This window comes from Perissodus microlepis, chromosome 15, assembly GCF_051167445.1.
Source record: "Perissodus microlepis isolate ML-2025 ecotype Zambia chromosome 15, ASM5116744v1, whole genome shotgun sequence".
NCBI classification, from domain to species: domain Eukaryota; kingdom Metazoa; phylum Chordata; class Actinopteri; order Cichliformes; family Cichlidae; genus Perissodus; species Perissodus microlepis.
The window spans coordinates 39,557,714-39,585,539 of record NC_140475.1 but is presented as its reverse complement, the minus strand read 5'-3'; the positions used below and the strand labels follow the sequence as shown (position 1 = coordinate 39,585,539).

At 45.4% G+C, this 27,826-nt stretch overlaps 3 protein-coding genes across 7 annotated transcripts; 2 read left to right on the top strand and 1 right to left on the bottom strand.

The window, feature by feature from the left end:
• Window positions 1-279: 279 nt before the first annotated feature.
• vps16 (VPS16 core subunit of CORVET and HOPS complexes) lies at window positions 280-11,745 on the bottom strand. 2 transcript variants are annotated; one of them, XM_084952912.1, is made up of 24 exons: window positions 11,543-11,744; window positions 10,980-11,068; window positions 10,790-10,881; window positions 10,583-10,711; window positions 10,354-10,498; window positions 10,149-10,264; window positions 9,828-9,950; window positions 9,684-9,739; window positions 9,489-9,578; window positions 6,482-6,653; window positions 6,140-6,271; window positions 5,916-6,043; window positions 5,702-5,737; window positions 5,514-5,622; window positions 5,301-5,435; window positions 4,865-4,973; window positions 4,688-4,785; window positions 4,497-4,601; window positions 4,328-4,405; window positions 4,160-4,246; window positions 3,743-3,825; window positions 3,515-3,611; window positions 805-908; window positions 280-730 (listed from the first exon to the last, which is right to left on the bottom strand). In XM_084952912.1, the coding sequence occupies exons 1-24, from the start codon at window positions 11,590-11,592 to the stop codon at window positions 589-591; spliced, it is 2,505 nt and encodes an 834-aa protein (XP_084809038.1). In that variant the 5' UTR covers window positions 11,593-11,744; the 3' UTR covers window positions 280-588. The 2 variants fall into 2 exon arrangements, with proteins under 2 accessions (XP_084809038.1, XP_084809039.1); XM_084952913.1 differs by lacking the exons at window positions 280-730; window positions 805-908 and adding an exon at window positions 911-931 and having other exon boundaries at window positions 11,543-11,745.
• A 3,164-nt stretch (window positions 11,746-14,909) lies between these two features.
• cavin2b (caveolae associated protein 2b) lies at window positions 14,910-20,121 on the top strand. The gene is made up of 6 exons (XM_084952914.1): window positions 14,910-15,313; window positions 16,020-16,160; window positions 16,260-16,361; window positions 17,288-17,554; window positions 17,624-17,776; window positions 18,004-20,121. Exons 1-6 carry the CDS (start codon window positions 15,080-15,082, stop codon window positions 18,370-18,372), a joined length of 1,266 nt encoding a protein of 421 aa, XP_084809040.1. The 5' UTR covers window positions 14,910-15,079; the 3' UTR covers window positions 18,373-20,121.
• A 91-nt stretch (window positions 20,122-20,212) lies between these two features.
• On the top strand, window positions 20,213-27,290 carry ebpl (EBP like). Of its 4 annotated transcripts, none has more exons than XM_084952917.1 (5): window positions 20,213-22,712; window positions 22,913-22,982; window positions 23,140-23,278; window positions 24,684-24,854; window positions 24,955-27,290. In XM_084952917.1, the coding sequence occupies exons 1-5, from the start codon at window positions 22,497-22,499 to the stop codon at window positions 24,977-24,979; spliced, it is 621 nt and encodes a 206-aa protein (XP_084809043.1). In that variant the 5' UTR covers window positions 20,213-22,496; the 3' UTR covers window positions 24,980-27,290. The 4 variants fall into 4 exon arrangements, with proteins under 4 accessions (XP_084809043.1, XP_084809044.1, XP_084809042.1 ...); XM_084952918.1 differs by having other exon boundaries at window positions 24,684-24,880; XM_084952916.1 differs by lacking the exons at window positions 24,684-24,854; window positions 24,955-27,290 and adding an exon at window positions 23,346-23,711 and having other exon boundaries at window positions 20,213-22,379; window positions 22,536-22,712.
• Window positions 27,291-27,826: the final 536 nt, after the last annotated feature.

Genomic DNA, 27,826 nt, shown 5'->3' with positions numbered 1-27,826 from the left:
ACAGTCCAGTACCTCATAATGTATGTAGCATGCGAAACGAACACTACCACAAAAGTGGACGTGGAGGAGACAACATACCTGCAGCTCGGTCTGTGGCTTTTCTTCAGACTCAGGAACACTTGGTACAACACGGCTACCAAGTACTATGATCTAATGGAAAATCCTGAAAACCATGGAGAGTTGATCCAAGTGGGCACTAATAGAAAAGAATTTTATTTACAGAACAAAGAGGCTTTTTATATTTCTGTCACCTCCCGGTGGTCAGACTGAGAACTGCACTGTGTTTTTCATGTTTATTGATCGACTAACAACATTTAAAATCATACAAACTGACACATGCAGTCAGCTTGGACACTTACTGTCCTCTTTCACAATATAACACCGGCCATGCTACACACTGAAGCTTTTATTGTTAAGGGACAGCAGCAGGAAGTGCTTCTGTCCAGGTGTGGCGCTCGAGTGTGAATAGAGTCAAAGCTTTTAATTGAAGGGAAGAAGAAGAAAGCATCAGTTGATCAGTAATCAATCACAGTCTCTGATGAGTAACAGCAGCTGGCTCCCACCAACGTCATGCTCAAGAGTGGAAGCTCACTTTTTGGCAACAGCGGCCCGAGCTCGGTTCAGCCGCTCGATCACCAGGCTGTTGGAGGCGGAGCATCTGGAGAGGACTGCCCCAATCTCAGCTTCATTCCTGCGCTCAATGGCGGCATCTGCAGCCCCCTCCAGGTCACTGTCGGGAACAGAGGAGGAGTTACATGAGTGCTCCCACCTGTGCTGTGTGATGATGTCACAGAGGTGTCTTACCCGACGGCCAGGTGGGCCTTCACCTTCTGCTCAGGCGTCACCTTGGAAACGTACTTCTTGGCCTCGTACTTGTTGTTACACTTGATGCAAACTTCAACAAACGCCTGAAGAAGAGATCCCGCTAAGACTCATGGGAAATGTACAGGGTGGGCCATTTATATGGATACACCGTAATAAAATGGGAATGGTTGGTGATATTAAAGTCCTGTTTGTGGCACATTAGTATATGTGAGGGGGCAAACTCCTCAAGATTGGTGGTGACCATGGTGGCCATTTAGAAGTCGGCCATCTTGGATACAACTTGTTTTTTCAATAGGAAGAGGGCCATGTGACACATCAAACTTACTGGTAATTAGGGCTGCCACAAATGATTATTTTGATAGTCGACTAGTCACCGATTATTTTTGCGATTAGTCGACTAATCAGATCATGCATCCATTGGACGTACAACGTACAGCTTATTGCACCAGCAGCATCTGCTCTTATATAACTATCATTAGCTTACAGCTTTAAGTGTTTAAGGTATGTGCTAACTAAAAATAAAGACAAGATGATAGTTTATTAAAGTTTAATGAAATTTGGAGATTGTTTCGTTGGAGTTTAATAAACTCGGCCATCTGCTCCTTGCTATCTAAAATATAACAGGACACCGGAGTAAATTCTCGAGCATCTCACACTTCTGATAATCAGCTGCCTGCTTGACGTTTATTCAGCTGTGTAAAAACTATAACTTTAATCTCAGCCAAACCGATTTACTCAGGAACAAATACAATACTGAAAAAAAACAAACAATAACATTTTTAAGTTTTCTAAGTGACTTATATATCATGTTTAACCTGAGTAGCAATAGACGGTGGTGGGTTTGAAAACGATCTGCCGGGAGTCCGGTGTTCTCACCGGCTCTAGCGAGCCTTGCCCCCGGATAGCTATCGTGCGGGTGGGTAACAGACGTCTCCGAAAACGTCGGAGCACTTTTGAAAATATGTGGTGTCTTGATAAACTGAGCAGATATTTGAGGTTTACACAGCTACATTCTCGCCTGAAAATATGTTAAACGTTTATTTTGTGACCCAGAAAGAATAATAAGAGTAATATTAAAACTAACTAGCTGCCGCCATTGTTGGAAACTAAGCTATAAATTCTGGGACACAGCTTCTTCTTCGGGGTTTAACGGCAGCTGGCATCCTTGTACATGCAGTGCTGCCATCTTCTGTTTCAGTCTGTTATTACACTCTTAAATCCTACTACTTATTCCTGCGTCTTTTGGGATCTTACAAAGCTTCAAACGACACGTCGACTATTAAATTAGTCGTCGACGATTTTGATAGTCGACGTAATCGTGACTAGTCGATTAGTCGTGGCAGCCCTATTGGTAATGTCACAAGTAAAACAATGGTGTGCTTGGTTTCAACGTAACTTTATTCTTTCATGAGTTATTTACAAGTTTCTCTTTGTTCACAGCCATTGACATGTCGAAGATGTTAACACGTGAGGAGCGGATCGAAATTGTGTTGATATCTGGTGAACGCAGTAACCGGGTCATTGCAGCAGATTTCAATGCAAGACACCCTACGAGACCACCCATCTCCCATGCTACAGTCAGCAAACTGCTTGCTAAGTTTCGTGAAACTGGTTCAGTGTTGGATTTGCCAAAATGTGGATGCAAGAAAACTGTCACTAATGAAGAAACATCAGTGGCTGTCCTAGCTTCATTCAGCAAGAGCCCACAGCGTAGCACTCGCCGCATGTCACTGGAGAGTGGCATTAGTCGAACATCCCTTCGGCGGATATTAGCTACTCACAAATGGCACCCTTACAAACTCCAGCTACTGCAGCATCTCAACGAGGATGACCCAGATAGGCGCACAGAATTTGCAGAATGGGCAAAACAAAAATTGGAACAGGACCCTCAGTTCACGCAGAAGATTTTCACTTTTTCTATTCACTTTTATGTGAATGGTGAAGTTAACAAACAAAACCACCGCTATTGGTCTGACACTAACCCACATTGGATGGATCCCTCCAAGACTGTTGGAACAACAAAAGTGATGGTTTGGTGTGGTATATGGGGTACAACGACAGTGGGTCCATTCTTCATCAATGGAAACCTCAAGGCCACTGGATATTTGAAATTGCTACACGATGATGTGTTTCCCTCTTTATGCACTGAAGCTGGCACGTTCCCTGAGTTTTCCAGCAAGATGGTGCACCACCACATTATGGGTGCAGGTCCGAGCATTCCTAGATGAACAGTTTCCTGGAAAGTGGATTGGTCGTGCATTTCTCCTGCGGTGTTGCTATCAGTGTGTGAAGAGTGGGAGAAGAGGGTTGCATTGACAATCCAACACAATGGGCAGCACCATTGAACACATTTTATAAGTGGTCAGAAACTTGTAAATAACTCATGAACGAATAAAGTTACGTTGAAACCAAGCACACCATTGTTTTTCTTGTGACATTACCAATAAGTTTGATGTGTCACATGGCCCTCTTCCTATTGAAAAAACAAGTTGTATCCAAGATGGCCGACTTCTAAATGGCCACCATGGTCACCACCCATCTTGAGGAGTTTGCCCCCTCACATATACTAATGTGCCACAAACAGGACTTTAATATCACCAACCATTCCCATGTTATTACAGTGTAGCCATATAAATGGCCCACCCTGTAGTTAATGCAACATAACAGAGGGGGTGGGGCTTCTCCTTACCAGGTAGCCAATGGGAGACTTCTTACTCTTTGAGAACTTCTCTAACTCATCCCACTCCTCCTTCTCCGCCAGAGACTTCAACTTCAACCACCAATACCTGCACAGGTGAGAGAGGCAAACAGGTGAGAGAGGCAAACAGGCGAGAGAGGCAAACAGGCGAGAGGGACAGACAGGAAAGACTGTAGTAAAAGACTGAGAGCCAATCACAGCGCAGCCTCAGTGACACACCTTTTGTCAGGTACTCTGAAGTCTTTGTAAAGCTGCTCAGCCTGTTTGTGGAGTCCTAATGACAACAGCGTCTCCATGGTCACCTGCAAACAGCAAGTGACATCACAGCACACACACACACAGCAGATGTAACTATGGTCACAATCAGCAGAAACAAGTTTTCATCAGTTGCTTAAATCAAACTGCAGATTCAGCCAATCTGATTGGCTGTCCGAGAGCTTAGAAGCTACATGGAGGAAGTCTGGGTCTGTAATGATCTGAGGAGGAGCGCTTTAAAGCGGAGCGACCACACTGGCCTCTTTAAAGTAACCTGGAGTACCGCTAGGTGATGGAGACTGAGAACACAGAGCATGCAGGTGGAGGTAACTGGTAGAGGGAAACGTCAGCTGGCCAGGGAGCCCCGCCCCTTGTATCTACCTGTAGGGACAGTCCAAGAAGCCCCGCCCCTTTCTCATCGTCCAGTTTGCGCTGAAAACGGAGCAGACGCATCTCGTCCTCTGTGGTCTGCAGACCAATCAGTGAAACACACCTGAGCATCAGGTACAAGCACACACCTGCAAACACGTCTTATTGTTCGTTTGTTACCTTTACTGCAAACTCATTCTTGGCCTTGTTGTACTCATCGACAGCGCTCTGCAGGAGAGACAGCCGGCCCTCCAACCTCTGCAGATGGACAGGTGAACAGCAGACAGGTGATTACAGTGATAATGGACGAGTCTAATCTCTGCTGGGCGTGACGTTTAGCAGTCCTTACCTTTTCCCTGTAGCTTGCAGTGACGTAATAGTTGGCCAGTTCCTGGTGGTCATCGTCCTGGTTATACAGGTCCTTCAGAGTTTCCTGCTCCTGCAGCTTACAGAACTGACAGAAAACAAATGTAAACAAAGACACACATTACCAAATGTAAACCAGGAGGAGGAGAGCGGTAGTGGTGAAGTTGGGTGCACCTGTCTGTAAAGGCTGAGAGCGACCGGCTGGTTCCTCAGAGTCATGAAGAAATCTCCTCTGTTCATCTCGTTCTTCAGGTACGACACCACTGTGTACACTGACAACACACACAGCCAACTGTCAGTGTGACATCATCCATCTGGCAAACACATAAGGTGTGGGGCTGAAACACTCACCCAAGTCGGTATCTCCGCTCTCTACAGCTTTACTGAGAGCCAGCTGACTCCTCTTCATCTTCAGCAGCAGAGGAACCTGCTCTCCAGACCGAGCCTCGAAGTCCAGGAGCTGATAGAGACACACAGGGACAAATACTGAAAAACACTCGACCACACTCAATATCAAAAGCGTCAGAGAAAATCCTGAAAGACCCTGCTGAATATAGCAGATGGGCAGTGACCATCCAGCTGAAACCTGGCTCCAAATCTGTCCAAAGACCACTGAACCATCCATCCATCCGCTTCCGCTTATCCTTTTCAGGATCGCGTGGGGCGCTGGAGCCTATCCCAGCACTCATAGGGCGAGAGGCGGGGAGAACATGCAAACTCCACACAGAAAGACCCCGGCCTGAACCACACTATGGAAATTAACCCTCCAAACCTCTGTAGAATTCACCTTGATGGCGAGCTCTGCTCGTCCACATTCATAAGCTTTAGCTGCGATGTCCGAGTACGAAACCCCAGGTGAGTCTCCCACTTTCATACACACTGCTCGTGCTATGGCATCGTCTGTTAGGTCCTTCTGCTGCACCTGGACACGTACGCAAACACGTCACACCAATCAGTCATGTGAAAACAGTCTCAGGTGGGCGAGGTGTGAGACAGTTACCTTGCATGACGCCCAGTGTTTGAGGACTCGGCTGACTCCCTGATAATCAGGGATCTTCAGGTAACGACAGACTTCGATGGCTAATGGGTAAAACTGCCGATACACCAACCTAAGAGAGAGAGAGACAGGTGAGTGAGAGGTGGAGGGGTAACATGAGATCTCAGAGACATTTCGATGAGTTCACTCACCTGTCAATCAGCACCTGTAGAGTCAGCTGTTTGAATCTGAGGTCAGAGGTCAAGGAATTCATCACCATGGTAACACACCCGTCTGAGCTGAATCCTAAAGCTAAGAATGGGTCACAGCGGCGTGACGAGGGATGCAGCCCCTGACTCTGAACAAAGTGAGACCTTACCACACACTGCATCTCCCATGATGCACCTGTGCAGACTGAGAGGATACTGAGTGTGCGTGAGTGGCAGCCCTACGCTGCTGTCTCTGACGGCGTTCAGCACTCGCAGCTCCCTGCAGGTCGTCACGAACTGATCCGGACTGAAGTCTGTGAGGAAGCACTTCCCAAAGGACGCCGCCTGGAGGGAGACATGCCACATTACAGGGACAGGTCATAGTACAGGGCAGGTCGCATTACCCTGACATGCTAAAACAGATCATACGGACGCTCTCACCCTCATCAAGGATTTCTGGGTGTTGGTGTCATACTCGTGACCTGCCGCCTCCATGCACTGTCTGACTGCTTCTCCCAGCATGCTCTGCTCCTTGATCTCCCGCAGGTACTCGTCCGCCTTCTGACTCGATTTCTGCAAAGACAGAAAAACACACGTCAGGCCTGACAGACCTGTACCCGTACTACATGTGTACCCGTACTACATGTGTACATGGACATCAGTGAATGACAGTATTAAGGTGATGTAATGGAGTGGACTTACAAGTACTGATGTTGTACTGTGGCAGTATTACAGTGTTAATGGGACAGTATTGCAGTACTAATGTGGTACTGAATGATGTACCTCGTACTCCCGGTGGGCCTCCAACAGCAGAGCTCCAGGCGCCATGGAGGCGATCTTGAAGATGTCCTGACAGACCAGAGGAACCTCCTGCAGCAGCTCCTGATTGGACGAGCTGATTATCCGAACTCCATCCATCTCTCCCACCAAAACACACGGATCCTCAATGGGATACCTGAAGGCCGGGGTCAAGGGTCAAACCACCAGAGAATGACTCACGAGGACATCCTCGAACACGGAACATGATTCTTTGTTTATAAATGACCAGCTATAACAAGAAACCCAGAAGGAGCTCCAGCAGAACCTTATTGAGTGCTAAGAGAACCTTAATGAGTTCCAGCGGAACCTAAATGAGCTCTAAGAGAACTTTTTTGAGCGAGCTCCAGGAGAACTAGGGGTGGAGCCGAACCCAAATACGGTATTCAGAAAGGCACAAATAACATGTTTTTCACAAATACTTATTTTGAACAAATACTTAAAAATATTTGTATTTGGGAACGAGAAAAACTTTATATCAAAAAGCTGCGTTTCCTCATGAGAACGCAGGGCACGAGTGAGTGAGTAACGTGTAAAGAGGTGAGTGACACACAGTGTCCTCCAGTAGCCAAAAACCTTGCTCAAGTTCTGTGTGGAAACATTTTACAGTCAGTGCTGCAGATAAAACCAAAGTTACAAGTAATGTGTGCAAAAGTCACATCAAAGGCAGAGATATCAAACATCTGTCAACATCTGTTATGCATAATCACATGCACTTAAAGCATCCTCTCCTGGTACTGTGTGCCAACCTCTCCACCAGCACCAAATCATCATCACAGCCATGTTCTGCCCCTGCAAGTCAGTTTCAATCACCTATATTAGCTGCATTTAATGCAAAACAGGCTTATCCACCCATCCACCCACTACAAATAACAAACACAGTGGGAGAAATTATTTGCCTTGACCTGATGCCCAACTCAGTAGTGGAGAATAAAGGGTTTTTGCAAGCTTCGCGAAGTGGTTGCATCTCCATACCAACTACCAAGCTCGTTGGCATTCCAGAAAGAGCTTGGCCTTCCCAAGAACACATTGGTGCATGATGTGTCAACCAGGTGGAATTCCTCCTTTCACATGCTCCAGTGACTGTTGGAGCAGAGACGACCACTGACTACCATGAGTGCAGAGATGGATCTGGGAGGTACTGTGTGTGAGGATGTGGGTTCTCTGTCTCTGTCATCCCTTGTGCGCAGGCTCTCAAAACTTAAAGGTGGATGTGGATGTACCGAGGCACTTAAAATGGTGACCATATTGCAGTCTGAGTTGGCTCAGCGCTTCCAGGCTGTCTTTGATGACTCCTTGGGTCATTACTTTAAAGCCAACCTACTGGATCCCCGATTTAAGAGCTTGCCCATGTCATCCGAGTTTGACAGGCTCAAGGCAGATGTGGCTGCAGAGGTGGATGCAGAACTCCAAGCGGATGATGTTTCTGGGTAGGGCTGTGCGATATGACCAAAATCTCATATCCCGATATAAGACAGCTATCGTCCGATAACGATATAAATCACAAAAATTTAACATTTTCTGTAAATTCTGTGAATCTCGGGCAGCTCGACTTGCGTGAAGTGTTTCCAGCTGGGCGTCATGTAGCTGGAGTCGAGTGTTTTAACTGATGCATGAGCACCTGACGGGCCGTTTTTGCTTCTCATCCGTAAACTCTCTGCATACTCTTTCACGTGATTCAGTTTATTTTGAAAAGTCTCAACAGGATCTTGAGCTTTATTGTGAAAAGTTTATGTAGAAAATAAACAAGCGGACACGTGATGGTTTTACCGTCGTTGTTGCTAACGACAACGCATAAAAACAGGCGCTTGTCCGTCCGTAGTGTGGTTATATTAAATATAAGAGAAAGAGAGAACTTTAAGAAATTAATATAGCCACTACAGTGACCATCAAAACGATGAAAAAATATTTCTGTAAACAGTTTATTTTACGACAACACGAAACAAACAATAGCGTAATAGGAAACGATAGACATTTTTATATCGCCATCCGATATATATCGTTATATCGAACAGCCCTATTTCTGGGGTACCTGAAGCACCCAGCTCATCCTCAGTTGAGAGTGAGACCAGTGGGCAAAAAAGCCAAATCTGCCTCATCTGGTGCTATGACCTCCTCAAGATAGTTGAGAGCTACTTAGCTGAGGACAGCACTGAATCACTGACCTCAGACCCTGCAGCCCTGGCTCATGTGGCAATGAAATATCGCACCTGCCCCAACAAGCAGAGGTATCTTGTCCCCACAACGCTCCAGACTGCTGCCCTCACATGTGGACAAGCTTGTGATCACAAAATACTACATGGAGAAACTTAACTGAGAGTATGTTGGCAGAAGACATCTTCTTCAAAGTGAAATATGGTTGAGTTATGGTCAACATAAAACACAAAAAAACCCTTTGTGTCTGTTTTTAGGCAGACAGTTGACAACAGCAGAGCTGCATCTTTTGGTTTAACAGTATTATATAGAATACAACTTTTGTTCTGCCACATCTCCCAGTCAGGGGTTGATAAAGTTTAGTTCTGTGCATTAGAAAGATGTTCTCTCAGAAGAAGAACAGTTCTTTGAAGTATTGTTTGTTTTTATTCTGTCTGTTCATAATGTTCACAATGATATTTTATTAATTGTTGGTTTAACCATGGATGAGGTAATGGCTGTTATGTTATTTTCTTTTCAATGACGTTCCTTGTTAAATGTTCATTGCTGGATTTATGGAAAAATACCAACCAATATTGCATATCCATATTTATTATAATGGATATAATTAAAGAATACTTACACTGTAACGTAAATCAGAAGCATAATGCAAGAAAAAAATTGATTTTTACACCTATTTTGAATTTTACTCAAATACAAACACAAATACTTTTCCCCCCTTAACAGATACAAATACCGGCTGCTTTGCACAACTGCAAGGAGAACCTTAACACACCTGAAGTGTGTTTGAACATGTTCAGATGTGAAGTTTGAAGGATACTGGATGGTCTCATTACACACCCCGACCACCAGGAGCAGTCTGTCCCACATCAACACCACAGATGGCTGCTGGCTCTTTGGTCTGCGACACCTGGGCAAACAGGTAAACTCCAGGTTAAACGGGTGTAAAAGAAGAGCTGAGACAGGTGAGCAGCTGAATAAATAAGAGCACAGGTAAACGAGAGGTCACACATACCACAACATCTGCTTGGGCGCCATGGTCTTCTTGGTGTCGACTTCACTCAGTTTCTCCTGCATACAGAATCATCACCTGTGAGTCATTCCACAGGTGATGATTCACAGATATCTGAAAAGCTGATTGGCCAGAACAGCTGCTCACCTGTAGGGTGGACAAGCCTGTCCACAGGTGTCCACTGTCAGTGAGGAGAGCCAGGTATTTATAGCTGAAAGACACAGACATGTGGACAATGCTGCCGTCCTGAGGACTGAGGCCTGGAGGACACTGAAGAGAGACACACAGGTAGGCAGTGAGACAGGTAAAAGAAAGACGAGGACAAATCTGATCACCTGTGTGAAGATTACTGGCTGTGGATTAGCATCACCATCGAAGACTGTCAGACAAACGTCGTCTCAGACTGGTTTTGGTTAGAACGATCTTAAACTGAGCATTACTGACTTCACCTGTCTCTACATGTCTCACCACCACAGTGCAGGACGTGTTGTCCAGGATGAAGAGTTCTGGTCCGTTGGACAGCAGGACTTTAGTCTGTCTGTCCTGAGTGAGGACGACCCAGCAGGATGGCTTTCCCTGCAGACCTGAGGGACAGACAGGTGGACAGACAGGTAAGGGTGGAAAGGCTTAACTGTGGCAGTGAAAACACCATCTCAGGTGAGTCAGGTGTTACCTGGGACTTCAGGTAACCTCCGGAGCTTCAGGTCATCGATGTTGGTGGCCAAGGTGAAACGGGAGGAGCTTGTTACTATGGCAATACCTGTTCCATAAGGGGAGTGGAACACCTTGGCCTCCAACACCTGACTCTGGACCACTTCCTGTTTAAAGATAGAGGTCACCTGATCAGTGACATCGTTTGAGCAGCTTCATTTATTCAGAGGAACAAACTCAGGTGTGCTGACCTGTCCCATACTGAAGTGTCTCTTAAAGGATCCAAACAGGTCATAGATCAGGACCGTGCCGTCCTCCTGGATACACAGTAGCTCGTCAGAGACCGTCCACCCGAGCTGGACCACTGGACCACTTTTCCACTGAGACGGAGACAGAGAGAGAGAGACGGGTCAGAGAGAGACCCAACCTGTCTCCAGGTGTGGTCAGGTGCTACTCACGGGGAAGCTGGCGACGGGGCCTCCTGACGCAGAGTAGATCTCCAGCTGAGGACGAGAACTCGGAGAACGCCGCTGAGGTTCCCTGAGCAGGGCTGAGGGGTCAGACAGAGGTCAGGGGTCAAAGTCTTAAATCTGACTATAAAAAACTATCTCACTGCAGCGTTTCAATAAAGTTTTATTTAGTTTGTACCAATGGGGCCTCCGTATGGAGCTGCAGCCACCAGACTGTCTCTGAGTCCATCACGCAGACTCCAGCTCATCTCATACAGATCCGTCTTACTGCAGTAGTACACAGGAAAGTACACATTAATGTAAACAAACCCCTCCCCACGGTCCCCCGCAGGCTCCTCCCCCTATCTGCCTAACACTATTCCAGCCTCCGGTCACTTTCTGCTCACTTTAAGCTCACCTGTCACTTGCACACAAACGTCACCTGCCGACCTGAGTAAACCCTGACTCTGATGGGCTACAACCTCCTGCTCACTTCGTCATGGACGTCAGTCCTCTCACGTGACGTGTGTGTTCAGGAAACGTCATTAAAGGGAAAACGCTTCTGAAGCCAGCTTTAGCAGGGTCAAATGACAAGCAGAGGCGCAGGTTACAGGCTGATTTCTCTGTTTAAACAGCTCAATCACACAGCTGCAGAAAACACAGGTGTATATAACACGGATGGAGCTGCGGTCAGCTGACTGTCAGCAAACATTAGCCTCGCTGCTAGCAGCTGAAAGACCGACACAGTGGGCGCTCACTGACCGGTAAAAGGCGTCTCCCAGCGGGTTCCAGCTGGCTGTGATGAACGCCATGATCCGCTTCTCAGGAGGGGGTACCCCGGGGAACAAACCGGAGGAAGTCCCGGTGCACCGGCCGGACGTAGCGTTAGCTTTAGCTCTCGCTCTGCCCGGTCAGCTGACTGCAGCCTAGTTCTTCTTCTTCTTCGGTAGTTATTCAGGCAGACGCCGCGGGCGCTCTGCTGCCCTCTACGGCACTTCTGTGTTTACAGCTGAGCCTGCAGTAGTGATGGGATTTTCCGGCTCTTTTTAGAGAACCGGCTCTTTCGGCTCGGCTCACTAAAAACAGCCGGCTCTTTCGGCTCCAAACCGACTCTTCAGGTTGTTTTGTTGCTTTAATTAATTTATTATTAACAACAATATAAAATTATGCACAAAAGGAATTACTAATGTAAAAAGAAACTTGAACATATTAATATATGCTTATGAATAAATATATACGGTGGCCCCTAGTGACAAAACACGTACAAACTCCAAAGCACATTTCTAGCGTTAACTGAACTTCCAAAACAGAGCTACCTAGATCACTTAAATTACACAATTGAAAGCATATGTGTATTGTTTGTGTATTTATACACAAGCACTCATATATATTCAAATAATTTAAAAAAAAAAAGTTCATTTACCTGTTACTACCACACACCAAATCCGGTCGCTGGTACTTCCTGGCTTGTGTAGCCACTAGGTAACAAAACACTGCCCCTAGCATCCTGGAGCACTTCTGTTGTGTTTTGTACGTGCTTCGGAGTTTTTATGTGTTTTGGAGTTTTTACATGTTTGGAGTTTTTACATGTTTTGGAGTTCGTACGTATTTTGGAGTTTGTACGTGCTTTGTCTCTAGGGGCCACCGTAAATATACTTTTATTAATTCACATAAAATGTAATAAATAAATCATATAATACAAAAATCAACTATTTACATTTCAACTTTTAACTATTTAAATTTTCAGCTTTTTCCTTTTAAACTAATTTAAAGTGAAACAACACAAAACACTGCAAACCACAACACAATTAAATATAAATTAAAATATGAAAACAAAAAGAAGATGCATATTCTCTGTCATATGGGCCTGCATGAATAAACTTTCTGAATCATTTATCATCCGCAACTGAAAATAGTTGTGGATGATTACTATACCTTTCTAATGTGACGTTGTTGTCCCTGGCTCTCTTTCTCTCTCTCTCCCTCCCGCTCTGTTCCTGTGCTACTGCGACTGTAACTACCGCCCCTCCCCCCTCTTCCCAGCGCAAAGCACAAGGCTCGCGTGCGGAGTGAAGCGAAAAAAAGTGCGAGACAGAGGGTGAGAGAAAGACAAAAAAACTCCACGGCTCCCAATAAGGAGCCGGCTCGCGTCGTTCACTTCAAAGAGACGGCTCTAAGAGCTGTTTCGTTCGCGACCGATACATCACTAGCCTGCAGGTCAGAGGAAGCTGTGCTCTCTCCTTCCTCTTTCACCCTCCTCTTCCTCACTGATGGACTACAAACACTGACTTTAATAAAAGCTGACACTCCTCCCTGTGTTACCATGGTGACACAGTGAATGTGTTTTAATGAGCTAACGTCAGATATTCAGATGTTTCCTCTCTCTAACACACTCAGCGTCTTCCTGTTTCCTGTCTTTGTGAGCTGAACTCCAAGTTCTTCCTCTGTGGTTCTCCAGCTCTGACCAGGCTTCAGGTCACCTGTGATGACGGCAATGGGCAGATCAAACTGCCCAGCGCCGTGTGGTTGTGACCACAACACACATAATCATCATCATCATCATCAAGTGATTACAGCACCAGTACCAACAGGGGGTTTCAGGTTGGTTTGTGTGAATATTAAAGACAGTCTGAGTGAATCTCCGTACGTGTGAACATCGTTACTGTAGCTCAGTTATGTCTTCGATTAGAGACAAACTGGTTTTTAGTGAAATTAAAACTGAGTTTAGAACAGAAATAATCAATTAGACCAGCTACAGAACCACAATGACATAGAAAGAACATCACAACGTCACATATGTGACTGAGCACTGAGACGTAGAACAAAATGCCCAGAAGAGATTAATTTATTTATTCCATCGTTCACATTTTACTAACGTCCCAGCTGCACATATCAAACCAAAGGTGCAGGCACATAGCCCTGCACTGCAAATCGTCACCTGTGGGCCACAAACAGTTTGGGTCTGGGAATCAGCGCCGTTTGTGACCTGTAACCAGGGTTTGTAAAGGGAAGTGGCTCAAACAAACAAAGGAAACAACAAAGAGGTGAGTCCGCCCTTCGTCCTTCACGGCTGGACGGACTCACCAAGACAAAATGATGTTTGAATCAAAAGAACAAAAAAGGACAACAGAGGCAAGATTATCAGTGAAAACCTTACACCATAAAAACATTTCATTAAACCGTTTAAAATAATCATCGTCACAGGAGAGCGCTGACCTCAAGCACCCACAACCTTTCCAAAGTTCCTCCTCCAGGTGGCGCTGGTTACACATACAAACAACGTTACATTCATTATATTCATTTGGACGCCTCCATCATGTTTAGTTTGGATATCTGTGTTTCTTTAGGAAACATTTTTCCTCCATATTACCTGAGCAGTCACATGACAGCAGGTGAGAACTCTGCAGATCCTGGACAGGAAGTAAAGACCATCTGTGGACTGGGGAGGGCTCTGAGGGTACACCTGTGATGATCTTAGACTGCTGTGACCACAGCACATGGCAGACGGTTACTTCCTGTTAAAAGGGAGTTCTTCCTGTCCACCATTGCCAGGTGCTGTCTGACTGTCAGGGTTTCCTCTCTGATACTGCAGGGGCTTTCCACACAGTATCATTGAATTGACTGTTGTTGTGAGTCTGCAGAGTATAAATAAAGCTGAATTAAACTTTATGAAAACGACGTTAGAGCGACAAACAGAACCTGTCTGACGTGAGCGGTGGGCGAGAGAGCTTCACACAGACTGACACGGAGAGAGAGGGAGTGTTTCCTTCCAGATGACTTCACCTTAAAAACATGAGTGAGAGACACGACTCCCTCCCTCCCTCTCTCTCTGTCTCCAAACACAAACAGCCCTTCTTGCCCTGTTGTCATGGCAACAGCCCCCTCCGCTGTGGGCGTGGCAGACCCCAAGGCTGCAGAGTTAACCCTTCAGCTCCACGAACGTGTCGCTCAGGTCAGTTTGTGAATGATTGAATGCTTTCTGACAGGAGCAGACACCTGACAACACCTGACAAGAAGTGACACACTAACGTGAACCTTCCACATTAAAAGCCCGTCTCTGTGTGAAGGTTTCCTGAGTCTGTGTCAGGCTGTGGCAGTGAAGCAGTTAAAGGTGTGGACGCTTCCACTGTTGGAAAGTTAGACGGAAAGTTTTCCTCAGAGACAGCCAATCAAAGCCCAGGACACACACATACACACACACACACACACTGAGAGCAAGCATTCAGGAAGCAGCTCTGCACTTTTCCTGCAGCAGGGACATTTCGGACATTTTGGAGTTCCTGCTTTGACGCTGCCATCATGGTAACCACGGAAACCCACCAGTGTCAGGACCTGCTGGTCCCCTCTCAGGACCAGGACCAGGTAGACCCCGAGAACCAGCAGGAGGACCCGGCCTCGCCCTCTTCTCTCATGGCGGGACTGGACCCGGAGAAGATGAGTCAGGGTCCCGTCAACGCCATCACAGTCCTCACACTGCTGGATAAGCTGGTCAACATGCTGGATGCCGTGCAGGAGAACCAGCACAAGATGGAGGTGAGGTTGCAGGGCCACACCTGGGGGCTCCAGCTCTGACACAGGGTCCTGAAGCTCTCACCAAACTCCAGTCAAAAAACTGCAGATTTAAGTCAAAGTTCAACATTAGCCCAGTTTATCCTGGAATAGAAACAGGAAGGCGTGCTGGTGTTTCCAGGATCAAAGACAGCTATGTTCAGTCATAGTCCAGACCAAACTCCAGTCAAAAACTCCAGATTTCCTTGTAAAACCCTTATTCTCCTCTTTCTGTGACCGCTCGCTTTCTGGCTCTCACACCAACGTGAGGCAGCTGCCCCATGTTGAGCTCTGGTGTAATTGTGGATTCCTGTCATGTTTGTCACTGACAGACGTTTACTACAGACTGCAGATTAGGTCGCAGGCTCGCACTACAGCCTGGGTTTGTTTTTCCGGATCAGTAACAATGCTTCGGACATGTTTCCTGATTTTCAGTCACTTTATTTATCCCTACAGGGGGATTCAGAGTGCAGAGAGCGGCATATACAGGGAAACAGAAAAGAACAAGGATGAAATAAAAAAGTTCAAATCAGTTATAGCAGTGCTAAGCAGCAGGTAATATACAGCAAATAAAGCACACCATGTGTATGGTCCATAATGTCCAGAATTCAAATGTCTAATCTCTGGGATCCTCTCAGATTTTGTTACCGATGAACTATTGAACCAAGGTTATTGGCTGGTTGTGTCTCAGGTGCACCAGGTGGAGATGGAGGGCGTGGTCAAGGGGATCCAGGCTGACATGACCAAACTGTCCAAAAGTCAAAGTTTCACGTCGAACACAGTCAGCAAACTGCTGGACAAAAGCCGCAAGCTGTCCGTCACTATGAAAGAGGTCAGTGAACCCAGCACAGGTATGCAGGATACGTGTCAGTAGACAGCACTGATTTACAGCACACCTGTCCCTAACCCTCTCACTTGTGCATTGATGCAGATTCGTGATAAGATGGAGCGTCAGGGCATGCAGGTGAAGAAGCTGGAGGCCAACCACGCCCACCTGATCAACAGGAACAACTTCAAAGTCCTCATCTTCCAGGTTAGTGATACCCCTGTACAGGTGGGTCAAAGGTCAGAGGTCAGGCACTCCATCAGCTGCTCTGAGCCTCTTCGGGAATATCCAGGATTTCCTGTTTTCTGCTGTGCTTTTTTGCATGAATGCAGGTGAGTTCAACCTGCTACAAAGATCCTCCCACCCCAACGTCATTTGTGAGTCACACCTGGACCAGAAGCTCTGAGGCATGCTGGGAGTTGTAGTTATGAACAAAGAAGGTCTGTTAGGGTCCAGCTGGCTCTCAGCCGGTCGCCTTATTTGGCCACCAGCTGCTACGGGAACTGAACTGGAAAAATGGACAGTGATCATGTGATCTGGTTATCATAGTGACAGTCAGCAGAGTCATGAGGTCAGTTTTTATTTCCATAGCTTGTCCTCGGGGCTAATATCAGCTGACGCGGTGTGCAGTAAAGCTGTAGTACTGCAGTATCTGTGTGTACCTATGAGGTGTGAGGAGGACTCAGCTGTAGTCAATACTACAGTTAGTACTACAGTCAGTATACTTAAAGTCAGCACTGTCTTCTCTCGCGGACAGTAAACACTCCCATCCTCCCTAAATACCCAGCATTCCTCATGAGTTTTAACATGTGTGTGTGAGTCAGAGTGTGTTACTGTGTGTGGTTCTTCTGTAAGCCCTCCCCTGTTGTGTTTATGTGGACAGCACTGCGCACACTCATTACTGGGGTTCTTCAGGTTCTTGTTGGTTCTGGTTCTGGTCTCTGTGGTTCCACTAGAGGTGAAACAAAAAAAGAGTTCTCCTCACTGGGCACAGTTGCTTTTTTCCTGGTTTATCAAAACCTTGAAGTTCACCTTTTGTTCCACCAAGATCCCCCTGGAGTCAGAGGAGAGGTCTCTGGTTCCTCCACAGATCACCGCACAGCCTCCTCATGCTCTCCTGTGTTCCACTTTAGGAGGAGAACGAGATCCCGTCCAGTGTTTTTGTGAAGGATCCTCCTCCATACCCTCGGGATGAGATTTTGGAGGAAGGTGAGGAAGTGGAGCCGGGCAGCGTGGATGGCAACCGTTCCCAGGAGGGCGGGCTCCAGACTATCGACCTATCATCTGATGAGGACGTTGGGCTGGAGGCAGAGGTAGAAGATGAGGAGGCATGGCCTCAAGATTTGGAGAACATGGAGAAGTCCAGAGCTGAGAAACTGAAACGATCCAGCCTGAAGAAGGTGAGAAATAAAGACAGTGAGACAGGTGAGAGTAGTCACACAGACAGGTAATCATGTCCTTGTCTACAGGTGGACAGTCTAAAGAAGGCGTTCTCCAGGCAGAACATCGAGAAGAAGATGACGAGGATCGGAACGAAGATCGTTTCTGCCGAACAAAGAGAGAAGATCAAGCAAAAGACTGCCAGCCTGAAGGTTTCACCTTTGAGCTTCCACATGAGGAAGGTACAGAGTTATTCCTCTTACTATTTTCCAGAGACACCACCAATGTACCCATTAGGTCCCAGTATGTTCCCCTCACAACGTTACCCTAAAGTTACCCTAAAGTTACCCTAAAGTTACCCAGTCCACATGGAATGTTCCACCAAAGTCTTCTGAACAATGTCCGAGTGTTCCACTGAGGTTCCCCTTGGGTTTCTCTGGATTTCATATCTTTGATTTTGTGTTTACAGCCTCGCAGCAACTCTGAATCTCAGCTTCCAGAGGCCTCTGCTCCAACTGGGGAGACACTTACTACTGAGGCTAACATCCAGCTCTCCCCACTGGGCAGCACTGAGCAGGAGGTCTCCTTCACAGAAGTTCATGCCCAGCTGGCCCCAACCGAGCAGCAGCAGGAGGAGGAAGTGAAAGAGGAGGAGAAGGAAGAGGAGAAACAAAAGGAGAAGGAAGAGGAGACAGAGGTGGTGAAAGAGCAGCAGACGTCAGTTGTGGTGGAGGCTGATGTGTCGGTGGTTTCGGAGGGAGTTGGAGAGGAGTATGCTCTATCCTCCACCCTCCCTAAGGAGGAGAAAGGAGAGGAGGAGAAGGTGGATGAATCCTAAACACTCCTCTGGTAATGGAGTTTCATTAGTGACAAAACAAACCTGAGCTACGATCAATCAGAAAGTCCTCATCTTCTTAAATTAACATTTCAGTGTGCCTGGGTTCTTTTTAGGCTTTCCTTCCACAGAGGTTCTTCCTAGGTTCTCCTTCAATTCCCCAGTTAATTCCTTAAAGATTCCCAAAGGTCATATTAAGAACCCCAGGCATCCTCCAACATTTCCAAAGTTCACTCAATAAAAGGCTTGCTGAAGTTCCTCTACGAGCCCTCCGGGGCGTCTCCATGTTCCTGGTCTTTATGCTAAACTAGTCTAAGTAGCTGTTTGCTGTAGTTTCATATTTACAGACCCAAAAATGTTGAAATGTTCCTTTAAAGTTCGGAGCTCAGGTTTGTTTTATATATATTTCTGAGTATTGATAAACCCCCACAAACAGTCCAGTCCAGTGTTACATGTGATCCTGTAAACCACGTATATGTTACACTCCTTAGTGTTTTAGGTTGAAGTATGCATGACGTCAAGAACTTTAGTTCCTCCACTGATCTGAAACCTAAAGCTAGAACCTGGAGATATGGGGTTTCTACAGGAATGGGATGATTTTTACGTTCCTTCTTTTATTGCTGATATGCGTTCTTTTTAAGCAGCTGACTGATGTAACTGTGATGATCGGCCTGATCCGAAACATAAAACATTCACCCAGTTGAACCCAGTGATGTTCTAAACCCTCACCTGTCAATCATCCAGATCTCAGGGAACACAAGGTTAACATGGTGCTAAACAGACCCATAGAAGGTTTACAAAATGTTCTACAAGCATTCACCTAATCTGATCCTTCAGGTTATTAGAACATTATACCAGTGTTCCACTAAGGTTCCCAGGAGATCCCTAGATATTGTTAACCTGGCAGTACCCTAATGACCCCTTGAGGATCCCCAAAGCATTCTGTCAAGGTTCTACTGACATTCCCAGCATGATCTCCAGGGTTTCTGTAGTATTCCAGTAACAATCCCAATTCTAACCACGTGTTGTCTAAAATGTTCCTCTGGTGTTTATGTTGAGTTGTTATTTGGTTAAACTGGTTGGTTTTGATTCTCTTAGACTCTTTTTGTCCCAAAAGATTCAGTCTGGTTCTCCAGAAAATTCTCATCTTTGACTGCTCTGATGTTCCACTAAGTTTTTTTTAAAGGTTTCCAAAGATCAACTGTTGGTTACACTGAAGCTTTTCTACAAGATTTTTACATTTGGAACTTGCTTCACTTGAAGTTAAACATTCCCCAGTGTCTTCTTAAGCTCTCCCAAAGATATTCCAAATATTCCTTGAAAGGTTGCCCTGACATGACTCTACATTCCACTGATATGTTCTCCTAATGTTCCCCTGTTGTTTTCTTTACATTCTGCTGAGGTTCTCCTGATGTTCCTGCCTCTTCCAGTTGCTGTGTTGATTTACTAAACATGAATTTTTATCTGTTTTCTTATTCGATCAATATTTTTTGTCCTCTCTGAGGGACTCAGCTTTTCAATAACCTGCCATTTCCTGCTTATTAACCATACAGAAGTATTTGTGACCAGGGTGTTAACCTCCTCAGCAGACCTAATCAGACTTATTGATCAGTTTGTTGCTTTCAGGTGTAGCATTTCTGTTTTTCTTGTTTTTATTTTACCACAAACTTTGTGCTGCCAAAGAACTGATTTCCCTTTTCAATTAATTATCTAATCCTCCATATAATCAATAAAACCTGTGAAACCACACAACTGCCTCTGCTTCTAATTTAATGACTGATTTCTGATCGGATGAACATAGACACAGATTTCAGTTTATGAAGCTTTAGTTATTATAAAGAAAATCAATTGACTATTAATTGATTGATTTCCGCCAGCACAGACACAAACAGAGAGAAGTACCTGCTCACAGGTAAAAGTCCTCCATGGATGTCATGTCTTTTAGACCCCATTCCCACAAAACTGCTCAAAGAAGTCCTGCCATTAATTAATTCTTCAATCTTAAATATGATCAACCTGTCTCTAATAATCAGCTATGTACCACAGGCCTTCAAGCTGGCTGTAGTTAAACCTTTACTTAAAAAGCATCTCTAGACCCAGCAGTCTTAGCTAATTATAGGCCAATCTCCAACCTTCCTTTCATATCAAACATCCTTGAAAGAGTAGTTGTCAAACAGCTAACAGATCATCTGCAGAGGAATGGCTTATTTGAAGAGTTTCAGTCAGGTTTCAGAGCTCATCACAGCACAGAAACAGCTTTAGTGAAGGTTACAAATGATCTTCTTATGGCCTCTGACAGTGGACTCATCTCTGTGCTTGTCCTGCTAGACCTCAGTGCAGCGTTCGATACTGTCGACGATAATATCCTATTAGAGCGATTAGAGCACGTTGTAGGTGTTACAGGTACTGTGCTGCAGTGGTTTGTATCATATCTATCTAATAGACTCCAGTTTGTGCATGTAAATGGAGAGTCCTCTTCACACACTGAGGTTAATTATGGAGTTGCACAGGGTTCAGTGCTAGGACCAATTCTGTTTACATTATTACTTTACATTTTTCAAAAAATGCCTCTCTGTGCAAAATGGGTTTAAAAACATAATCAGTGGTGGGATACTGTTTGTCCGTGATTTGAACCAGGCAAATCGTGGCAGGATCAGCCTGATATTATTTGTATCCCACTGTAACTTTACTGTATAAAGAGCTAACATCTCCAAAATGTCAGGAGTAGTTAGTCATTACAACAAGTGTTTGTGAACTAAAAATCAAGAATGTGGGATCCTGTTTGTCTGTGATTTGGAGAGCCCAGCACTGCTCCCAACGCAGGGGAAACTAATTCTGTCACAGAGACCTACCTCGGCACTTGTGCAGGTGAAACCAAAGGGAAGATTTGCTTCACCATATTTTCTAGTCTTTGGCTTAGAATGAAGTTGGTTTGGAAACATATTCAGCGATGCTTCATCTCCTGCTTTGCGTTTGTGTGGGCGCCCCATGCTAGCAGTGTCCAAGCGTTTTTTGTTTTTTTTCCCTTTTCATACCGCACTCCCCCTGCAATGGCTCTGTGCCCCCCCTAGGGGGCAGGCCCCACACTTTGGGAAGGTCTGTTAATAGACCTCTCTGCATTGAATCATATTTGTTATTAATCTCTGTCTCTCTTCCACAGCATGTCTTTATTCTGTTTTCCTTCTCTCAACCCAACCAATCACAGCAGATGGCCCCGCCCCTCCCTGAGCCTGGTCCTGCCGGAGGTTTCTTCCTGTTAAAAGGGAGTTTTTCCTTCCCACTGTTGCCAAAGTGCTTCCTCATTCAGATTCAGAAGACTTTATTTATCCCCAAGGGGCAATTGAGAGACTGACGTTGCCGACCGTACATACAATACACAAACATCATATTGGGGAGACAGGTCAGGCTAGGTAGCTGGCCGGTCAGCCGCACGAGCAGCGACCCAGAACCGAACAATTGAAAATACAAAACATCAGGAAAGACAATGAGGAAAAAAAGAACTCCCCCCAGACTGAGCTCCAACAAGGAGATCAGTTTGAGAACAGAAAAAAAAACCACCGCTGCGCATAGGGGGTCATATGATTGTTGGGCTTTTATCTACTGTACAATATAAAGCGCCTTGAGGTGACTGTTGTTGTGATTTGGCGCTATATAAATAAAATTGAATTGAATTGGATGTACCAAAGTACTGCTGAAGTACTGTTTGTATTTTTTTAATGAGTTTTGGGTTTTATTCCCCTGTTTGTTTGTTTGCTTGTTTTAAACACTGAGCTCCTCATTTTCTTCTTCTGTGGTCAGAATGAATGTTATCGTTTAGCTTCAGATAAACATGATGTTCATCTGCTGCTGACCTTTGACCTCAGCCGTTTGTGAGGGAGGAGGCGGGAACAGGGAGTGGAGTGTTCTCCTCACCAGTGAATGGGAGAGTGGGGGCGGGATTTAGAAACAGCAGTTCAATAGGGAATGCCAGGGGGCGGAGCCTGAGACGTCCATTTTCACACAGAGCAGTGGTGAGCCTACACAGAACTACTGCATACAGCATTTCTGCAGTATTACTACACTAATCCTAAAATAATTTTACTGTGGCATATTTGAAGCACAGTCTGTAGTACTGGTACCTCTTCTATATGCTGTTCCTTCTCTTCCTTTTTCTTCTGTGGTTGCAGATGGACTCATCGGTGCCTCCTGGCCTCTCTCTGGTCTCCGTCTTGTCTCTGTTAGCATGCAGTGGCCAGCTGTTGGCAGCTGTCCTGCTAACACGCAGGTATTGTGGGCGGAGCTCTACACAGAACTGGTGGATCTTGCTGTGGCTCTTTTATGATGTCATTGTCCACCTGACGCTGGTAGGCGGTGCTTTATTCTTAGTTATTCCCATCTTCATCATGATGACAAAAAACGTTATTCAAGTTTCAGCTCATCTTCAAAATTAGACTCATTTCATAAACACTTTGTTTTTGTTTATTCTTGTTTATTTTTTATTCTAAACCTAAAGGTTTTTAGGAAGGTCCATTTGTTTACATGTCTCTGATTTTTGTTTTTTTAGGAGGGTCCGTTTGTTTACATGTCTCTGGTTGGGACAGTGGAGGCTTCTGACGGGCCACTGGCTGAGCTCTGTGAGTATTTTGTAAATACACTGCAGTATTTCCAGGCAGTGTTAGTTTGATCTGAAGTCCAGTATGAGAACAAAGTAATGAAGTACTTTTACTCACAGATACTGTAAAAACACACTATTTGGTACGTTTGACTTCTTCTCACCTGTCTTACCTGTAGGGAAGGAGTACGGGAAAGCCGACAGTCGCTGGCTGGTTTCTGATCCGACGATCGTCTCCATCGAGATCCTAACCGTCGTCCTCGACTCGCTGCTAGCTCTCCTGCTTATACACGCAGTACTGAAGGACAAGTACTACAGGTAACACTTCCTGTACTGCAGTTACTGTGCTGCTGGTACTGATGTTAATGGTGAACCAATCTGTCAGACACTTCCTGCAGATCGCTCTGAGTGTGTGCGAGCTATATGGCGGCTGGATGACCTTCTGTCCCGACTGGCTGCTGGGCAGCCCTCACCTGAACACATCCTCCTTGCTCTACCTGTGGGTCTACCTGGTCTTATTTAATGGAGTCTGGGTCCTGGTCCCAGTCCTGCTGCTGCTCCAGTCCTGGTTCAGCCTAAGGAGTCTGCACGTGCTCAGAGCGGACCAAAGCAAAGCAGCTAAAAGACAGTGATGTCACTGATATGGTTTAAACTGATCGATGGCTGAGTCCGAGGATCATTTAAATATTCATCTGATGTCAGAATCAATCACCACGATCAATCGTTTGAAAAATAAACATTTTATTATAGATACAGTTTCAGTGCCTTAAATTATTGCTTTGGAACATCTAACCACATCTCCCCTGTCTTCTTTGCACCACCATTCACCTCCTCCCTCCCTCCCTCAGCTCCTTTTGATCATCTTGTTGACGGAGGTGAAGGCCCGCTGGAGGCCGAGTCCCTTCAAGGCGCTGCAGGCCTGAATCTCCCATAGTCTGTCTGTGTAGCTGGGGAGGTCTAGCGCAGTGGACACCTGAGGGGGAGGAGTCAGAGAAAAGGAGTCATCAGTTACTGAGGAAATATGTAATCAGATTACAGTAACTTTAGTATTTACCATCAGAGCTCGTGTGAGCTCCAGAGACAGGAGTTAGAATCAGGCCACTTTATCGGGGTGGCTGTAGCTCAAGAGGTAGCACCGGTCATCTATTAATCGACAAGTTGGTGGTTCAATCCCCGGCTGTTTAAGCACTCTGAGATAAGATGTAAGAACCAGTGTATTTAATACTTACTTTATTAATCCCAGAGTAAACAATGTGCTGACAGATGCTCAGAGACAGTAAAAACAGTAAGGGGTTAAGGTTAGACCCAGTGCAGGACGCTCTGAGGCCGTTAGCGCCGTCCTAGTAAGGAAATCAAACATCTGAACTTCACCTGTGTAAATGTTACAGCAGAGATTCCTAAAGTCAGGGCTGTGGCCCTCTGGTGGGTGGTAAAAGTACAGCCCGAGACATCATTTATAATAAATCTACAGATCCTATTTAAATTATTCTAGGAGTGGCTCCAAAATCAAACAGATTTCTCTGTTCAAACTTTCTTTGACTACATTTTTTTCATTCATTTAAATAATTAATGATAACATGTGCATTTCAAAAAGAGTATGAACTGAAAACACAACAAGGCCGAGTGTCATGGGCCTGGGTCTGAAGGACCCAGGGTTTTTGAATAAGTATTGACTGTGTATTTTTGGTGCTGCTGTCCTTTGTTTCCACGTGTTTGTGTATAGGTGGGTGTGTGTGGGTGTGACAGAGCACCGGTTCTTCTGGCCTGGTGGGTGTGTTAGCCAGGAGCCTGGCCACACTTGCAGAGGAGAATCACACACACCTGGAGCTGATCAAGCCTCGTCGGGGAGCTATTTAACAGTGTGGCTGAGTGCTTCTCGATGGGGGATTGTTGTGTAAGACGCCACGGCAGTGTCTTAGCGTAAGTTAAAATCAGCTAGTGTATAACGGCGAGAGTGTGTGTCTTGACGGCTGCCTCTGGTATTTTTCCACCAGGAGGACCGTGGAAACAGGAGGGTAGCAAGCACGGGGAGTGTGGAGACACAGGAGCAGAGAGCACAAAGACACAGATTTTTGGGAGAAGATACGACACGGGAGTCAAGGAAACACACGGGGATTTGTCATTTTCTGCACTGTAAATAAACGCTCTGTTCACTGCACAGAGTCCAGCGTTTGGGTCCTCCTTCCCCACGGTCTGCCACTCAGACCGTGACACGGACGGCTTTAAAAACTACTGACTGATAATCTGTCAGATGATCTCATCGCTGTTTAAAAATGAATTTAAAAAAAAAACAAGTGCTGAATCATTCAATAATACAGACTATTAGAGTAACAGGTGTGTAGCATCGCTAACTAGCTAGCAACAAGCCTCCAACACAGTGCGTATGCTAGCGGCTAATCTAGCGAACGAATTCACAACAGAGTGATTTTAGAACTATAAGATGATAAGCTGTGTGTATTTTTTATAACAGTGACATGGTTGTATTTACCTTAATTAAACGAGTCGTCAGTTGCGGTAAACCAGCAAAAAACTCGGGCTACGTAAAAAGTATAGAGGGGCGTGTTTGCGGTCACGTCCAGCGGGTGTGTGGGCGGGAGAGTTACACAGTCACTCCACCTCAAGTCACTACTGCGCAGACTCTGGCTCCAAATTTGCAAGATGGCAGCCTCCACAAGCGGGATATTTTGGCTTCATTTTTGCACAATGGGAGGAGGCGGTGTCGCGTCGTCCATCTTTTATACAGTCATTGGTCGAAAGCATCGGAGCGGCTACAACCATTATCATCTGCAAATTATGCCGGGCGACAGTCATAGCAAGGAGATGAAGCACTGTTGAAATATGGTGAAAGCCAAAAACTGCGCTTCCTCCACTTCCGGAACATTGATTCCTTAATGTTGAATTCTCTCGCAGCTGTTCTATTCCCATGTTGTTGCAGTATATTAATAACTAACCTTGTATTGTGGATGAATAATCTCAGTTGTTCTCCTGACTGAAGTTTGCCCCGTGTATAGCATCCTGCTATGCAATTGCATTTGTCCCTGACCACCAGAATCCCTCACGTTAACTTTTATCGAGTGGAAAAAAAGTTGGTGTTCATCCTCCAGCTTCACTGTGCTAATGTTATGCTAACATAGCTGTGTCGCTAGCAATAACGTAGCACAACATTATATAGCCCAACTTCAGTAACCATGCAAACGCCACTGCTGTTTAGTTTTCTGTCTTCATTTACGTTGGAAGTGATAACAGAGCTGTACATTTTAATTTGTTTCCAAAACCCCGCAGTCAGGACATGCTATATTGTATTTAGATAGAAGCTAGCGAGCTAACTTCCTGCTAACTTCTAACTCCGTTAAATGTCATAAATTCCGTTTTCATGGATGCCTGGATGTTAAACTCAATTGTTACACCTGGTAGAGCAGAACACTGATCATTTTATTAAAGATGAAAGACTTTAGACAGTTTTTCAACTCTCAGTAATGCCATAGTGATCATTTGATATATGGACCTGCAGCGGAGTTTAGGCCCAGACACGGCTAGTGACGTCAGACTTAACGACCGGATACCTTTCTAATGTGATGTTGTTGTCCCTGGCTCTCTTTCTCTGTCTCTCCCTCCCGCTCTGTTCCTGTGCTACTGAGAGTGTAACTACCAGTGATGCCAACTCCTCAGTAAGGAAAATCGCTATTGGCTGTCCTAAAAGTCGCTAGAAGTCGCTAAATGACGTCATCGCCTAATTTGCATAATCGGTCATGCTAATATAATTGTAACCTACTTTGTTGGAGAGAGAAATAACATCGTGGAAGAGACATAAAGTGAGTAAAAAATGTCCTAAATGCATTTAGAGTTTATTTAGAACTACGAATTAAATTTATTTTAGCAATTATTGTTTTTTGTAATGTCACAATTCCAACCCTGCTTCTTTATCCGGGCTTGGACCGGCAAAAGTGACCTGAAATAGGCACTCTGGTGGAGTTATTTTGTGTGTGTGTGTGTGTGTGTGTGTGTGTTTATAAGTAGTTTTAAACCTGATCCACAAAACAGCATAACAGTAAAAGAAGAACTGACTGCGTTACAGTCAGTGCGGGAGCAGCGGCTTTGCTCATGCGCGATTCATTTGCAGTTCGGACGCACAGGTGTGGACGTCTCCTGCCCTGATAGCAGCTGGGGGAGGACTATCCTCCGCCTGTGAGCGCTTTGGCACGGGCGAGGTGCCCACGGCAGCACCCGCTGCTTGTTGAGAGTAAGAGCGATACGCGCTTTCACGTCAACAAGACGTCATAAATAAGTCTCCAATAACACCAGAAAAAGTCACCAGATTTGTCGCTAGTCACTTATTAGAAAAAAAGTCGCTAAGGGGGTCTGAAAAGTCGCTAAATATAGCGACAAAGTCCCTAAGCCGGCAACACTGGTAACTACTGCCCCTCCCCCTCTTCCCAGCGCAAAGCATAAGGCTCGCATGCGGAGTGAAGCGGAAAAAAAGTGGAGAGAGGGTGAGAGAAAGGAGAAAAAAAAAAACACGGCTCGCGATAAGGAGCCGGCTTGTGTCGTTCACGAGCCATTTCGTTTGCGATCGACACATCACTACTAGTGATGGTAAATTTGATTCTTTTTACTGAATCGGATTTTAATGAGTCACTCACCAAAGTGAATCGGGTTTTTGAGTCCATTGATTCACTGAGTCAGTTGACCAGAGAGTGCAAAAAATGTACATTTTCACTCAAACTTAATTTGTTTCTCTTTTCATGTAAATCCTACTGCTAAGATGAATGATTCTAAAAAAAACAACAACTATTTTATAGAGCAAAAAAGAGCAAAAACATTTCTAAAATTAAGCAATTTCCTATTAAAATTGCTTAATAAACATTT